The 17,430-nt window shown below is 42.0% G+C and overlaps 1 protein-coding gene across 4 annotated transcripts in view; it reads left to right on the top strand.

Annotated features, from left to right (window-relative positions):
- DMXL2 (Dmx like 2) overlaps nucleotides 1–17,430 on the top strand; it is a 64,584-nt gene that overhangs the window by 29,606 nt on the left and 17,548 nt on the right. For 2 of the 4 annotated variants that reach the window (XM_088148536.1, XM_088148534.1), the window contains exons 19-28: nucleotides 739–849; nucleotides 2,554–2,723; nucleotides 4,957–5,054; nucleotides 5,262–5,427; nucleotides 6,485–6,749; nucleotides 7,284–8,347; nucleotides 9,530–9,721; nucleotides 11,025–11,101; nucleotides 12,371–12,498; nucleotides 15,140–15,388. In XM_088148536.1, coding sequence (XP_088004662.1) covers nucleotides 739–849; nucleotides 2,554–2,723; nucleotides 4,957–5,054; nucleotides 5,262–5,427; nucleotides 6,485–6,749; nucleotides 7,284–8,347; nucleotides 9,530–9,721; nucleotides 11,025–11,101; nucleotides 12,371–12,498; nucleotides 15,140–15,388 — 2,520 coding nt within the window. Of the gene's footprint in view, nucleotides 1–738; nucleotides 850–2,553; nucleotides 2,724–4,956; nucleotides 5,055–5,261; nucleotides 5,428–6,484; nucleotides 6,750–7,283; nucleotides 8,348–9,529; nucleotides 9,722–11,024; nucleotides 11,102–12,367; nucleotides 12,499–15,139; nucleotides 15,389–17,430 lie in introns of all 4 variants that reach the window. The other 2 variants (XM_088148535.1, XM_088148533.1) reach the window with 1 other exon arrangement.

Raw genomic sequence — 17,430 nt, 5'->3', positions numbered from 1 at the left:
TGAGATGAGATGAGATGAGATGAGATGAGATGAGATGAGATGGAATTATGCAGGAACATTGGGTTTGTGAAAAGACAATCATAATGATCTTGGGGAACTGTACCTTCTTATACAATTCTCTGTTAATCATAGGTATCCACAGGGTGATAAATGTCATGTGTATCATGGTGAATTTGAGGTCATCATGGCATGTATGATGCTTTGATGGCTTTTAGCAGAGCCTTATCCTTTTAATCATCTAAAATGTCAATTGGGCCAGCTGACTCTAGCTCCTAAAATTGTTTGCAACACAATAGATAAAGCTTTTAGGAATTGATGGGGGTATCTTTAAGCTGCAGTTATATTTTCTGACTTGTGATTCAGTTTTAGGCACCTTTAATAAGCATATCATGAAGACTTATATGTGTGGGAGCATTTCCATGTCTTTGTCCAATTTCCCTATTAAACTAATATATGACCTTTCTTAGAAACAATTAAATCACTGATTATAATTTCATGCTTTGGATTGAATAGGACGCTATAGTTAACTGTTTTGGAACAAACTGAGATATGAACCTCTGGTTTGTTGATTAGCTATCCTTGCTTATTTCAAGACTTCCTAATTTGTTTACACAGTTGTGAGTGTCTATATGCATGTCTGCATATATAAGTTGCTCAGAAACTGTTGTATAACTAACTTAAACAAATCACACAGATCTTTGATTGCACCATAGTAAAATATTTTGTTTGCTTTTCCAGGGAGAGACACTTTAGATGAGTGTGGTCTGCGGTATTTATTAGCAATGCGCTTACATACCTGCCTTCTGACATCCCTTCCACCTTTATATCGTGTTCAGTTACTTCATCAAGGTAATAAGGAGTTACACTTTTTATGCTGGAACAATCCATTTTAAAACATGAGACATCAGCCTCAACAGCTGGGTTCTTGAGCGCCGCCTATCATGTTTGCCTGTTGACATCTATTACATTCTTTACCAGGGGCGTACAGGGCTCTGGATTCCGTTTCCAAAACGTACTTCAGAAATGTATGTGAGTACAAACTGAGCACATTTCTGCAACACCTGCAGCCCTGCCCTTTGCCAGGATCCACACATTTGCCTGTGCGTTTTGAAGAATCCTTTGGAGATCAAATCGGAAGCGTTGCACAGCCTTACTGTTTGCCACATTAGCGAACTTGGAAACGTTTCCTTGCTTTCTTAAATCTCGTTTCCTGTTCCATAATTAATCAGCAAGGTGGCAAGATTGTATCATTCTCAGCAAGTCACGAACAGCTGTGCTGATATGCCGGGTACAGGTAGTCCCTGTTTAAGAACAAGTTCCGTTCCCAAGGTCTGTCCTTAAGTCGAATTTGTATATAAGCCACAACAGTATTATTGTATAGTATGGTATAAGTGCTATTGTGTAATTAACTCAATCCATTGTGTAATGAACTCAAATCATTGTGTATTTAACTCAAATTTTGCTACAGTAGGCTCTGTTCCTAACTATGGGTTGTCTGTAACCCAGGCGTTCTTAACCCCAGGACTCCCTGTACATACATGGGTAAATAAATTAATACATTGTAGGAATAGTTTTTTACCTGTTCTTCCCCCTCTAGCCAGGTCTGATGCATTATTTTGCAATATTGGGGGGGGGGGGCAGGTTACTTTTGTTTTTAGCCATGTTTTTATGGATTGTTATGAGTCACCTAGAATCATTATATGGGATAGGCGGCCATATAAGTCCTGTAAATAAATATAATTTATCGGCGTTTTTTTTTTTAATTTTTTGGTAGAATTTTGGAATGCAATAGAAGTATAAAAAAGAAAAAGAAAAATAAGAAAAGAGAAGCTAGGAAAAAAGAAAAGATGAAGATAAAGAAAATATAGAATTCGGACTTCCGCCATTCTTCTATTGAGCAATTGCTCTTTCCCCTCCCTTTTTAACCCTTTCTAATCCCCAAATCCATAAATCATCAATTCAGTCTTTTTTTCTTTCACCCAAAAGTCCATAAAATGTTTCCAATCTTTCAAAGAAGTCCACATTGTTTTTCCCTGACCATAATTTACCAGGTTCTTCCTTTTTATATATATAAATGTTGTTCAAAGTTTTAAAGAGAAGATAAAAACTAACAGACCCTAATACAGAATGACGAACACAAAGAGAGAAAAAGGCACACGTGGAGGAAAAAAGATGAAAAGTAGTAGAAAAAGCTTCCGATTTCCTTTGCAGCTGTTACAAGTATAATTACAAAGCAATCTCTTACTCTGGGGTTACAAAAAAAACCTCACTTTTTTCTATTATCTTTTTTTTTTCCTAATCATCAAAACCACAAATCGTAAGTGCATTTTTTTCTGTTTCATGCAAAAACCTCCAGTTTTGGAAGGAAACAGAAGTTTCCAGTCAGCCATAAACGTAGACACTGTCATTTCTCTAATCCAGGAAGTCAATGTAGTCATCTCTGCAACTCTCATCATCTTCACCACCCGTTCCTCTGTTGTGGTAAGCTGGCAACGATTACTTACCAGCTCTTTCAAAGGTTTTGAAAACAGGTGTCCTTTTGTCGTTGTATAGGAGTTTCCACCTGCCACTTTGCTTGGGCTTTTCATTCGGAAGCAGAGGAAGAACTGATCAACATGATTCCCGCAATTCAAAGAGGAGACCCCCAGTGGTCCGAACTGAGAGCCATGGGGATCGGCTGGTGGGTCAGGAACATTAACACGCTTCGGCGGTGCATGGAAAAGGTAATGGCAGCTTCGCCTATCTCCACGTTCCATGAAAGTCCCTTAATCGGCCACCTGATTCAAAGACAACTCAAAGCACGTTTTCTTTTTAACCATGCATTTTTGTGACCTTCCATAGTAGCCTGATTTTGTACATCACCTTAAGATACCAACGTTAAGTTTGAGTTACCAAAAGCAAACTAACCATATGATGCTTATTGTGATTTATGATTCTCTGTAACCTCCTGCTTCAAGAGTTCTCAAACTTCGGACTCTCTTAAAAGGGTAACTGAACAGGACTAACTAAGGATTTCATGGCAGTTAGGACTGGCCAATAAATGTCTTTTCTTCTTTCAGCAAAAAGTCCATCTCTGCAAGCTCCATCAGTTTTATAATCCAATCCTCTACTGCGGGTATTTCATTATTCTTCCATCTTCATGCGTGCAATAACCTTGCCACATTTACCACCCGCATAACACATTAACTGGTACGAACTATGCATTGTGCATTGTTTTCCTGGAGGATGTAGAACCAGAGTATTTTCAGTTACAGTGGGGCAAAAAAGTATTTAGTCAGCCACCAATTGTGCAAGTTCTCCCACTTAAAAAGATGAAAGAGGCCTGTAATTTTCATCATAGGTATACCTCAACTATGAGAGACAAAATGAGAAAAAAAAATCCAGAAAATCACATTGTCTGATTTTTAAAGAATTTATTTGCAAATCATGGTGGAAAATAAGTATTTGGTCAAATATCAAAAGTTCATCTCAATACTTTGTTATATATCCTTTGTTGGCAATGTCAGAGGTCAAACATGTTCTGTAAGTCTTCACAAGGTTTTCACACACTGTTGCTGGTATTTTGGCCCATTCCTCCATGCAGATCTCCTCTAGAGCAGTGATGTTTTGGGGCTGTCGCTGGGCAACACGGACTTTCAACTCCCTCCAAAGGTTTTCCATGGGGTTGAGATCTGGAGACTGGCTAGGCCACTCCAGGACCTTGAAATGCTTCTTACGAAGCCACTCCTTCGTTGCCCGGGCGGTGTGTTTGGGATCATTGTCATGCTGAAAGACCCAGCCACGTTTCATCTTCAGTCCCCTTGCTGATGGAAGGAGGTGTTCACACAAAATCTCACGATACATGGCCCCATTCATTCTTTCCTTTACACGGATCAGTCGTCCTGGTCCCTTTGCAGAAAAACAGCCCCAAAGCATGATGTTTCCACCCCCATGCTTCACAGTAGGTATGGTGTTCTTTGGATGCAACTCAGCATTCTCTCTCCTCCAAACACGAGGAGTTGAGTTTAGACCAAAACGTTCTACTTTGGTTTCATCTGACCATATGACATTCTCCCAATCCTCTTCTGGATCATCCAAATGCTCTCTAGCAAACTTCAGACAGGCCCGGACATGTACTGGCTTAAGTAGGGGGACACGTCTGGCACTGCAGGATTTGAGTCCCTGGCGGCGTAGTGTGTTACTCATGGTAGCCTTTGTTACTTTGGTCCCAGCTCTCTGCAGGTCATTCACTAGGTCCCCCCATGTGGTTCTGGGATTTTTGCTCACCGTTCTTGTGATCATTTTGACCCCACGGGGTGAGATCTTGCGTGGAGCCCCAGATCGAGGGAGATTATCAGTGGTCTTGTATGTCTTCCATTTTCTAATTGCTCCCACAGTTGATTTCTTCACACCAAGCTGCTTGCCTATTGCAGATTCAGTCTTCCCAGCCACCAGGTTGCAGGTCTACAATTTTGTTTCTGGTGTCCTTCGACAGCTCTTTGGTCTTGGCCATAGTGGAGTTTGGAGTGTGACTGTTTGAGGTTGTGGACAGGTGTCTTTTATACTGATAACAAGGTCAAAGAGGTGCCATCACTACAGGTAACGAGTGGAGGACAGAGGAGCCTCTTAAAGAAGTAGTTACAGGTCTGTGAGAGCCAGACATCTTGCTTGTTTGTAGGTGACCAAATACTTATTTTCCACCATGATTTGCAAATAAATTCTTTAAAAATCAGACAATGTGATTTTCTGGATTTTTTTTTCTCATTTTGTCTCTCATAGTTGAGGTATACCTATGATGAAAATTACAGGCCTCTCTCATCTTTTTAAGTGGGAGAACTTGCACAATTGGTGGCTGACTAAATACTTTTTTGCCCCACTGTATCCGTGACCTGTACAGTTTAAGGACTGGTGGCTTGCCCTGCCTGACCCTGTCTGATGATGGCATGTGTCTTTGTTCCCTCCTTTTAAATACAACAGGTTGCAAAAGCCGCCTTCCAGAGGAACAATGATGCTCTGGATGCTGCTCTTTTCTATCTTGCCATGAAGAAGAAGGCTGTGGTGTGGGGACTATTTCGGTAAGTTCCCACATGGGAGGAGCTGGTCAGGTCTGGCATGGGTTGCAAGAAGCTTCTGCAAAATTATAGAAACTTGTGCTAGTTTTTGGTGCCAACAGTGGTGTAACCCAGGGTATGTTTACTCAGATGTGAATCCTGTTAAGCTCAGTGGAATCAAATATGCCTACTATCGCAGCTTGAAATGCAGCTGAGTCTCTTTTCATACAGTTCCCAGCACGATGAGAAAATGACCCAGTTCTTCAGCCATAACTTTGGTGAAGATAGATGGCGCAAAGCCGCCCTGAAGAATGCCTTTGCTCTTCTGGGGAAGCAACGCTTTGAACAGTCAGCAGCTTTTTTCTTATTAGCGGGGTCGTTAAAGGATGCTATAGAGGTATTGATTCAAATGCACGGTGCGCTCTGGGAGGGCGGGGTGGGTGGGTGGGATCGATGGATGAATGGATAGATGGGTGGGGTGGGGTGGGGTGGGGTGGGGTGGGGTGGGTTCATGAATGGGTGTGTGGATGGATGGATGGATGGATGGATGGATGGATGGATGGATGGGGTGGGTTCATGGATGGGTGCATATATGGATGGATCGGTGCATGGATGGATGGATGGATGGATGGATGGATGGATGGATGGATGGATGGATGGATGGATGGATATTGGGTTGAACACTCATGGACTGAAATAAGTATTTCAATCTTACGAAATAAGACCTTCACCTAACAGTACATCTTACAACAGTACAGCTATGGAAAAAAATGTGGGCCATCAGAAGCATTAGTCATTGCAAATCCATATAGTTGGGTTATGCCTTTTTAATTACATTCCAGTATACTGCTTCAGAAATGGCACAGCTGTTTATGCTGCCTCAATATAAGAAAAAAATTCAAGAGCGATTTGGCCTGATTGATTATTTGATTGTCATCTGGCTATGTCATGGTTGGTAATTGGCTGTTAAAAGATAACTCGCTGACCTCAGCAATAGTCCAAAGAAGGGTGGCCGACTTCAGCTACCTCCTGTCTTTGTGGCCAAATTTTAGATCATTCTGATCTAGCAAGGCTTTGTCTAACTTGGCTCAGGTGCATTTTAGGGTTTGAGTTAATCATGTAATCAGAGAATGGAATACATGATAGATTTACTGCATTGAGAAACAACCTGCTGCTCTCCAGCTTCTGACTTCAAAAGATTGTGGAATTGTAGTCCATCTGGAGGAGATTCACCTTCGTGAATTTAACTGAGAGATCAAGTGACCAGCGTGAGCATCCAATTGAAACAAATGATTTGTTTTAATTGTATTAGGGACATAGAGCAGACTTTCTTTTACTAATCTCTGTCCTTATTTTAATGCCGGCTTGTGCGTTATAATGTTGTGGTTTTTTTTAATAAATAAATGAAACAGTATTTAGGAGACCTTATTTGTACTCCCCTCCCCACCACCCAGGTGTGTCTTGAGAAGATGGAAGACATCCAGCTGGCTTTAATAATTGCTCGCTTGTATGAGTCCGAGTTTGAAATCTCGTCCACTTACACAGCCATCCTTTATGAAAAGATTTTGGGCTGTAAGAAAGATGGAACCGGGTTCTGTTGCACAAAATTGCATCCAGATCCTTTCCTGAGAAGTCTGGCCTACTGGGTAGTGAAAGAGTATTCAAGAGCCCTTGATACCTTACTGGAACAAACACCCAAGGAAGAAGATGAAAATACAGGTGAAGAAATGCCAGATTATTTGAAGAAGCTCAGTCTTGAATGGGGAATGTAGAAAGATATATTTCTTTTACTTGTACAAGATTCTGACAGTCATACTGTATATTCATCAGAGCACCTAGCGTGGTTTACTTTGCTAGTACTTTGCACTAACTCACTTAGATTTATGTAATTATGGGCCACTTCAGAGAAGATCCTTGGGGATCTTCCTTCTTAACTTTATAGAAGGGGTTCATTCATAAATGGGTTCAGAAACATACCTTAATCAACAGGTAGGTTCATGTGGGTGAAGGCCTACTGCATTGTCTACAGATCATCAGCCTTGCAGAATCTACCAGAACTGCAAGATTGTGTAATTAAACAACTAGCTATCTATCTGTCATAGATCATGCAGAGATCTTGCAGCACTTCCAAATAACAGTGTCTTTCTTGATTTGAACACATAGGACACAGTCCTGAAGGGGCACTGAGCTGCTAAATTCGATGTGACAGATGTTCAGTGTAAACCTCAACAACCTTGTTTCCATTTTCTCTAGTTATTGTCAAATCCTGCAATCCCGTGGTGTTCAGTTTCTACAACTACCTGCGTACCCACCCTTTGCTCATCCGAAGGAATTTCTGCTCACCCGATGGGACATTAGCTACTTTGGGATTGCAGGCAGAGAAAAATTTTGTTGACAAGATTAACCTCATTGAAAGAAAGCTCTTCTTCACCACTGCAAATGCTCATTTTAAAGTAGGTTGCCCTGTCCTAGCCCTGGAAGTCCTTTCAAAGCTTCCCAAAATAAGGAGCAAGTCCATGCTTTCACCCAAGAAAGAGGAATCCAGTCTGAGTCCAGTAATGCAGAATGGTGTGAAAATAGACCCAAAGGTATTAGATGAAGGTAGCACTGTAGGTTGGTCACAGCCAGTGGACACTACAGAATCTTCATCCCTGATTGACTGGAGCAAACCAGTGATAATGTTTGAAGATGAACCTCTGAAACTTGACTGGGAGAATGACCAAAGCAGTTTGCCTGAGGAGGAAGAGGAGGAAGGTTTGCTAATGAACGATTTGAAAGCAGACCTGGAAAGTAAAGAGCAAGAGGGAAAAAGCCCTGACCCCAGTCAAGGCGAGGAGGGTGAAGCCGACAAAATGGAGGTCGATGTGATTGCTGAACAGCTCAAGTTCCGGGCCTGTTTAAAAATCCTCATGACAGAGCTGAGAACGTTGGCCACCGGCTATGAAGTAGATGGTGGGAAACTCCGCTTCCAGTTGTACAACTGGCTGGAGAAAGAAATTGCTGCCTTGCATGAAATTTGCAACCACGAGGCCCAGGGCAAAGATGACTGTCAGACCGATAGCCAGGTCAGCGGGGATCTCTTAGGTCACCAAGAGATGGGGGAGAAGATGGCAATGGGCTCCTATGAGTGGCATCAGATTGAGCGGCGACGGTTACAAGCCAAGCGGGAGCATGCCGAGCGGCGGAAATGGTGGCTTCAGAAAAACCAGGCACTTCTCCGGGTTTTCCTAAGCTATTGCAGCCTTCATGGGGCACAAGGAGGTGGTCTGGCTTCCGTAAGAATGGAGCTGAAGTTCTTGTTGCAGGAGTCTCAGCAGGTAAGAAGGCTTATCCTAGATTTTAGTATCATCACTACATTTCTGCTTTGGTTCCAGGTTGGACGCTGGTGCTCGTTTCTGTTCCGACTGCAGCAATGGGAGGGGACATCAAAACAAACACCGATGGTCAGACGCCTCTTAGGCTGCCCAGAAGAGCAAAATTGTAGACTTAAGGCACATAGCATGCCAGTTGTAGATACATCCCATGGCAACATGATCCCCCAACTTTATTTTTTATCTAGATTTTCAATTTTGTTTTTAAAGATAATTGGGAAACCTATCTGCTACTCAGGAAAGCTTCAGCCTCTATCTCAGTCTTTATTTCCAAGAATACCTTTGGGCCTTGTTTAAAGATATTGTTCCCCAAAATGGACTTTTTTTTTTAGAAACATGCTCAAAAAAAAGGGCTAGAGTGGGTAGCAATAGGAGCCTTTCCATTTTATCTGCTCTTAGTGGTATTTTGTAATTGATCATGTTTTATACTTACATAATTTTATTTTATTTATTTATTTATTTAATTTGTCCCCGCCCATCTCCCCACAAAATTCTCCATAAACATTTCAGTGACCATAGTTCATTGTAAACATCCATAGCTAACTTACATCAATAAGTAATCGATTTGTACGTTGCCCAAAACATCAGTTTTGCAGACCATTGAGTATTTGGGGCCATATGCTAAAACATAAAATTTTTATTAGAGCTAACCCCCAAGAGTCACAAGATAGGGTGGTATATACCTTGATGGATTGAGTCAGTCAATCCATCAAACACGCATACATTGATTATCACCCCTTTCATCCATTCCTAAACAGCCATCTTACATTTGGAAGGAGATTAATCTGGATCTTACGTTCCTCTATTGTTGGTTTCCCACTTCGGCTTCTCAAATGTCCATCTTTTATGGAGAAAGGGTAGAGGGTTGGCCAAGAGAAGTGTTCAGCTGTGTGAGCATTCTAAAAACTGTAGTCCTTGTGCAGTGAGCTTGGCCATGTACATGGTTGAAAAAGCTTCATTTGAGAAAGTTTTTTTCATTTGAGTCTTGAGCACCAAACTCAATGAAGGAAGGAAAAGGGAACTCTATTTCACTGTTTTCTGAAATTTGAGAGATGTATTTATATCATCTAAGAGCAATGGTATATTCCCGGTTCTGCCATTTTATTTTTCTTGTTTTCCTCCTATCAGGAAACTACTGTCAAACAGCTACAGTCACCACTTCCACTCCCCACAACATTACCACTACTTTCAGCCAGCATTGCTTCCACAAAAACAGTGATCGCCAATCCCGTCCTCTACTTAAACAACCACATCCATGATATCCTCTACACTATTGTCCAGATGAAAATGCCCCCACATCCCAACGTCGAAGATGTCAAGGTAATAAAATGGGAAAATCTACCTTTAGCGTGGAAGGGACGTTGCAAAAATCATTATCTGCACAATGACATCACCACTCTGAATAGCTTTTCCAAGGTGAGGTCACCTAAGGTTAGGTTAGCTGGGCATGCTGGGAATGGCACACCCAAAATGTCTGGAAGGGGCAGATTCAAGAAAGTGGTCGTGGAGCTTCTATGTCTATGAGTTTGGGTGGGGTCTGCCTGATCTCTTCATGTTGCATTGTATCAAAAACAGGAAACACATGGTCTTCTGTGTATTGCTGAACTATAGCTCCCAGCATTCCTCATCATTGGCTATATGGGCAGGGGCTGCATGGAGCTGTAGTATTGGTACAGCTGAACCATAAAACCATAGGATTGGAAGGGACCTTGAAGGTTTTTTCATCCAATCTTCTGCTCAAAACAAAGATCCTCAGACTATCCCAGACAAGTGGCTGTTCAACCTTTGCTTGAAAACCTCCAGTGATGGAAACACCCCAGACTCCAAGAGGCAGGCTCCTTCACTGCTTAATAGCTCCCAAGGTCATGAAACTCCTCCTTATTTCAAGTTTGGATCTCTCTCCCTATAAAGCTTCCGCCAATTATTTCTCATCTTACCCTCGGGCACCCCAAAGAATAAATCCACACCCTCTTCCCTTAGGATAGCCCTTCAGGTATTGGAAAACTGCTCTCATATCTCCCCTTAGCCTTCTGCCTTAAACATACCCAGTTCTTTTAGCTGTTCCTCATAGGGTTTAGCCCCCAAGCCCCCCACAATCTTTTTTACTCTTCTCTGTCCTCTTTCCTGTTCCTTGGCGTCCTTCTTGTATTGTGGCAATCAGAATGGGATTCCAGGGGCCGTCTCACCAGAGCAGCCTAGAGTGGAAGTGTGACTTCCCTCTGGGCTCCAGTTTCCCAACCCTGACTTAGATTCCTTCTTTTCCCACCCTACCTCCAAAAAGGGTGGCTCACTTCACCCTCCTTATTTCTTCACCAGAGCCTTGAATGAAAGACTGAGAAAATGTAACCAGTCCAATCACCCAGCATTATTGTTACATACGATTTTGCATCCCTTCATTCCCGCTCCAAATCCAGGTTTCCAATCGATGCACCAGGTCAATTCCTATGAGGGATGCCATGCTCTAATAGGAAGCATAGATCCTGCTGCACTCTCACACTAGTCCGTGCACAAACACACCCACTTGCATCTTTTATGGAGCACTTTTGCTCGGAAAATCAAATTGTGCAAAAATTCATTGGAATGTATTCATCATATCCTAACCATTTTTCTGCCTCCTTTTTAGGTCCATACTCTCTATTCTTTAGCTGCTTCCCTTTCTGCATCTATTTATCAAGCCTTATGCGACAGCCATAGCTACAGGTAAGATTTTCTTTGCTCTTTCTTCTTCCCAGGATAGCTGTATTGTTCTCCTTTGTGGTTCAAAACATGAGGTTGCTACAGATTAGTTGTAATCCTAAACATGCTCACCTAGAGCTAAAGGCAGGATTTGATGGCTGGGAGGGTGGAAACCAAATTTTGCTTTTGGTTGAGTGGTAAACATGATCTAGTTTGATTTTTTAGTTTCATGAGTTGAGTTGATTTGGTTCAAATTCAAAGCAAAACAGGGATTCAGAGATTTGAAAAATATCTGTGCACCCTTCTAGTGGTGTCTGTAGTTGGTGGTCAAAATCTTCAGGATGGAAGGCATTGTGGCATTGTGATGCAAGCCCTGCCCTTTGGTATGCGCAATAAAAAGGGGTGTGACTTGAATTGTAACACCATGCCCCGCATCTTGCAGATTTTGACCCACCTAGTGGAAGCCTTACATGGAAATCCATTAGATCTTCTAATTAATTAGAAGGCATGCATTTGATTGAGACAAAGGTTGGGTTCAAAGGAATGTGTAATGGGCTGTGAATAACCTTGAGGAACAAGAAGAAGAGCCACAACCAAGACAATGATCAGTTAAGAGAAATCTGAGTCCAAAGCAGGAATGTAATTTCAGAACGTGTCTCAGACTTCACCCTTCCTAGTTCTCTTGAACATAAAGGCAGGGAGGGGAGTTGCACATTCTGACTTGCAAGGTTTTGTTACTATAACCTTATGATAAAAGGGGTATTAGCATTCATAACCTTGGTTTCCTGGTGTGGACTACCTGGAAGGGCTGGCAGGATGATGTAGTCAAATCACCTCTGAACAGAATCATCAGATCATAGCATTGCACATCCTAGTCAATGAACCAGTGGAGCCAGGTCTGTGGATGTTTCATCTGCTTCTGCTTGCAGAAATATGCAGGTTGCTTGCATTGATAATCATGAAGGATTCTGGCTTAGCACAACATGATAATGGAAAATGGGGAAAGGGGCTGGATCATCCAGGACAAGAGCAAAAAACCATACACACACACACACACACACGCATACATACATATACATATACACTCGTATGTGTATGGTTTTTTATTTTTTATATAATTAATAAATAAATAATCAATCAATCAATCTTCTTAAGGCCATTCTAGAGCTTTTGACTCAAGAGTCTTTGTGCTTAGACCACTGAAATACCCCCTGCAACTAATCTGCCAACTTTGCTTTGGTGTAAGATTTTCTATTCTGAGGTGAAGAAAAAATTAAAACTTCTTCTTAGCAGTCAGACAGAAACAAATCAGTTCACAGGAATGGTTTACCAAGGGCTACTGCTGAGCGACCGTCGCCGTCTGAGGACAGAGAGCATCGAAGAACACGTCACACCGAATTCGTTGCCTGCTCAGTGGCCTGGTAAGAAAAGCCATGCGTGTCTGTGATTCCATGGAAGTGTGTCTATGTCAGTCAGTTAGAATTTGAGCCGGCAGGAAAGTTCAGAAGATCAGCTCAGTCCTTTTGTATTGGAAGAAAGATCTGTATAGATTGATGTCTCTGGGAATACGGCAAACAGGACTTCAATGTGTTGCGTTCTCCCATTCGTAATATCTAGCAAGTAACAGTCAGAAACTAGCAAGTAACATTCAGAAACTAAAGATATGTGGCTAAGCCTTCAGTTAATATTTACACCATTTTGGAATCACAGCACAACAGAAAAATGTTTTATGACCGAACCCTGGATCTTAAATTACAAAACTGGAAACTGAATCTAACTGCATTCTTTATTTTCAAAAGAAGCAGGCTTGTAGAATTTCTTATGATGATATAAAGATGCTCTTCTTTGAAGATTTGTTGCCTTGCATTCTATCACTCCTTTGGGTGCTGAAATTCTAGGAGAATTAGGTTCCTATGGACTGCATTCGCCATGATCTTGCAGTGGCCAAATTATTTTCTTTCATTCATTCATTCGTTCATTCATTCATTCATTCATTCATTCATTCATTCATTCATTCATTCTGTTATTGCAGTTGCTTTTTGAGTATGGTGCAAAGGAGTCATTTCTTTGGCTCTCTTCCCATGACATAGATATTGCTGGTTCTTTCATAAATAGTTCAGCACCTCTATTCTTACAACTGCTTCTCTTATTGTGCATCTCTGAGCAAAACCAACTCACAGTGCAATCCAGTTCAGTGGGGTTTAATTGGACATAGGGGTCCGTTCATGCTAATAAGGTAGCTAAATCTTTTAGAACAAAGAACATTAGACAGCACAGTATACTATTTCATTATAACATATTCAATACTTGAATTTTTTTTAAATTTTAAATACCCCTGTGGCTTTTACAGGTTTGGGCTGAATGGCAGACACAAAACTGTTATTTCCCCATTTTTTAAGTCTAGAGTCATTGTTCATATAGTTTTTAGATGTAGACTGTTTCTGTGTTATGCCTGTTAATTCCATCTGTGTTTTTATTTTATTCTGGTCAAAGACCGAAATAAAGCTATCACGTTGCAGTGCTAATAAGGTTGAATTGCATTTTCTGTTCAACAAATTAATTTCTGGCACTGGGCATTGGCTGGGCTCCATGTCCCATCCTGTTGACCTGACGCTGTCCAGCACAGGTGTGTCACTGGCAGTCAATCCATCTTTGTTTTTGCTAAAGGAAAAATGCAGGCACATGGGAAATGCAGGCACTTGTTGGAGCCTGCTGCACATAGAGTGGAGGAAGAATAATACTTTGCTCCTAAAAAGAATTCCTTGCATACCCAAAGGTGTGGGAAGCAAAAGGGAGCAGTAAAGACACTGCTGAAGGATCAGTTCCACTTCAAAGGGGGTTTTAGGGCAGATGAATAACTGAGTTAAGCGTCATCTAAACACTGATCTGTATTCACAGAAGCTGCAGATAGACATGGGAAGCCATAGGTGGAGCAAGAGAACCACAGGTCATGGGAATCCCCAAATGGCCTGGGAAAGCCAAGAACAAGCCACGGCTCTTAGTCTTAACCACATCATAGCCATGTACTTGCATTTGCATGTGTAATGGCATGTGGGAAAGACCTTGGGAAACTGGGCAGAGACGCTGCCGAAGGAACAGTCAATTAAGAGACAGCATAGCCCACAGCTGGACACTGGGTGGGGCAAGAAGCTCAGAAGAGATCTTCTCTACTAGTTTCTTGAGCAGTAAAGGAGATGGTGGGGTGGGGGGAGAACTGTACTTTCAGACTTGCAAGATTCTGTCAAAATAGCATTACTATAAAGTCGAATTAGCTCATCTGGTTGCGATTCCTATCTGGCTTAACCCATGAGGCCGACATCAATCTTGCAAGTCTGAAAGTACAGTTCTCCCCTCCATCTCCTTTACTGCCCAAGAAACTAGGAAGAGTCTCTTCTGAGCCTCTTGCTGCACCCACTTTCCAGCTGTGGGCTATGCTGTCTCTTATCTGACCATTCTCTTGGCACTGTCTCTTTGCCCAGCCTCCCAAGGTCTTTCCCACATGCCATTACAGCATGCCATGCTAAATGGGAACACCGATTGTTTAGTTGATGGTGCAAACCTGGTCTGTCATCCAGTCCAGCATCCAGCCTTCACACATTCAGTAGGATGCTGCCCAAGAGCCCATTCAGTGGATGTGAAGGCCCTTCACTATTTTGAACTGGTAATGGTTCGAGCTGAAAACAAGTACTTTGAGCTGAACTAAAACCATTTTAAGCTCAGAACTTTCCCAATAAGATTGAATCAACTGTTTCAAGCTTGAAACATTTTGAATTTGAAACATTTGCCCACCCTTATTCTTATCTTCTTGATTGTTCAGTAGCATCCTTTAAACTTCCAAAGAGCTATTATGAAAAGGATCATTAATCGATCTATCTTCCATGAATTTATGCCACCCTGTTTTTGAATATGTGAAGCGTGTGTTTAACTCCCTTCTTTTGAAATGGGTGAGATTTTGAACGATGCTTTGGTGATGTCCTGTGGTTGTCCTTAGTGGCTAATATAGGTGAAAAAAATCACACCTAGACGCTCCCCATCAGAAGTTCTCCTGTTACCTTTTTGCAGGTGTGAGCTCCCTACTCAATCTTTTAAGTACAGCTCAGGATGAAGATCACCCAAAGTTAAATATCTTGCTCTGTGAAGCTGTGGTGGCCGTGTACCTGAGTCTTCTGATCCATGCTCTTGCAACAAATGCTTGCAATGAATTATTCCGGCTGGCAGCCCATCCTCTGAACAATCGAATGTGGGCAGCAGTCTTTGGAGGAGGAGTGAAACTTGTGATTAAACCCAGACGGCTATCAGAAAATATTCCAGGTAACTCTTCAAGGATTATGAATGTGGGAGAAGTTCTCACAATCAGAATAGAGCCCTTCCTAGTCCTGAAATCAAAGTTGAGCAATCTCCCTCCCCAGGGCTGTTTCGTTGTGGTCCCTTGACTCTTCTCCAGTTGTACCACCAAACTTTGACTTCTTGCTACACACATGCAAGTTGTAAAATATGCCTAAAATAAGGTGTGCACAGTTAGTAAAAACAGTATCTCCTTTTATTGGAGGAGATAGGAAACATGGAGCAGGCAGCAACCCTTTTAATCATTAATGCAATTTTTGAATTTTTTATTATTTTTTATTTTTTGAGGTGAATGAGTTTCATTTCATGCTACCTCCTCCTTGTAGTCTAGCCTCTTCTCAGTGTCCTGCCATGCAGGAGGAGGAAGCAGCAGGGAATGGGAGAAAATCAGGTGGGGCATCTGGCAAAAGCACCCATATAAGACACAGCGTAAATCAGGGTTAGACTTTGTTCAAATTTGGATGGGAGGACACTAGGAAACTGGAGGGCTATCAGCTGGTCTAGAGTTGAAAAAACTTCCTGGAAGAAGGCAGTGGGAAACCACAACCATATGTTTATGGAGAACTGATGTAGGGGTGAAGGTGTGAAACTAGTAACAGGGAGACCCAGGTTGAAGTCCACCTTAGTCATGGAAGCTTACTGGGGGACTTTGGACCTACTCCCAAGTCTTCTTGTTGTGGAAAAAATTGGAGGACTGTGTTCCACCATCATGAGCTCCTAGAGGAAGCTGAAAGAATAAACAATGCTGTCAATAAAATAATAGTGTCAACAGACTGTCAATCAAGGGAAATGTTAACTACTGTCAGAAGATAACAGTATTGGGTATGGAATTTACATATCATTTTTGTAAGTTTCTAGGCCATCTGGCAGTAAGCAAAAATTCATATAGAGGGAGTTGGTAGAACCTCAGAGGAAGCTAAGTAGGAAGTCCGGTGGGGTGGGCCACAACTGACATCATGCTAAGTCCTGTTTTCCTTAAGCGTGAGTTCTTAAGCAAGCCACAGCCTCCCAAACCACATTGTGGCTTAACTGAAATATTCTCTCCTAAACATCTGACAGAAGCAGGACAAAAGAGTCAGCACTTCGACATGCATCTTTGCTTTTCTTACTCTTAGAGAGAGTTTGTTGTTTGTATTGTCGAAGGCTTTCACGGCTGGAATACAATGGCTGATGGACAGGAGCACAGACAGGAGGGGCACAGAGAGAACTGCTCCTGTCTGTGCTCCTGTCCTCTGAAGATGCCGGTCACAGATGCTGGCGAAACGTTAGGAACCAAAACTTCCAGAACACAGCCACATAGCCCGGAAGACCCACATCAGTTTGTTGTTTGTTTATTTGTGGGGCGGAGAGATATTGAGTTTTTAACTGCTTGATCCCAACATCCCTATTTTCTGCCCGTTCTCACAATGCAAGCATGTACAGTTCCAACCTGCAGAGCTTCTTAGAATCATCCACCTTCTAATCTGTTCGATTCAGATAAACCGCAGCACTTCACCACCCACACAGAAACCATAGCGCCCTTTGCAAATCCAGAGTTACCCCAACACACTACTTTATCAAGCACCGACCAGATCACTGCTGGCTGTGGTAGTTGGCCTCTGCTCCAGCAGGATGGTGAGAAACCTGTGTGCTGGTGGGCATGTGGTTGATAGTTGTGTAAGAATAGGTCCAGTCCTGGATCTGTGGCATGGATTTTAATCTTTCCCTTTGTTTTGAGACGTGGCTGTTCTCCTTTATCTGTTGTTTTTTCTTTTTTTTTCATGAAGGGAGATTTGATGAGCCAAAATAGAGACTGTCTTCAAATCAAGAGATTGAGTTTGTTATCATTCTTGGTTCACTAGCAATCTTTTATTGTTCCTACATTATCACTTTTTTAAAATTAGATATTTTTTTTTTTAAATCGAACTGTCCCATTGGGGCATTCACAAAGGTCGCATTCCTTCCTTCAAACAGTACACTTAGATTTCAGTATTCCAGATCAGTGCAGCCTAATCCAGATTCAAGCCAAA

Source organism: Python bivittatus, unplaced genomic scaffold (assembly GCF_059951505.1).
Source record: "Python bivittatus isolate LINGU-HERP-01145 unplaced genomic scaffold, Pbiv_v1 ctg000530_np1212, whole genome shotgun sequence".
Lineage (NCBI taxonomy): Eukaryota > Metazoa > Chordata > Lepidosauria > Squamata > Pythonidae > Python > Python bivittatus.
Note: the sequence above shows the minus strand (reverse complement) of the source record. Positions and strands in the feature narration are given on the sequence as shown.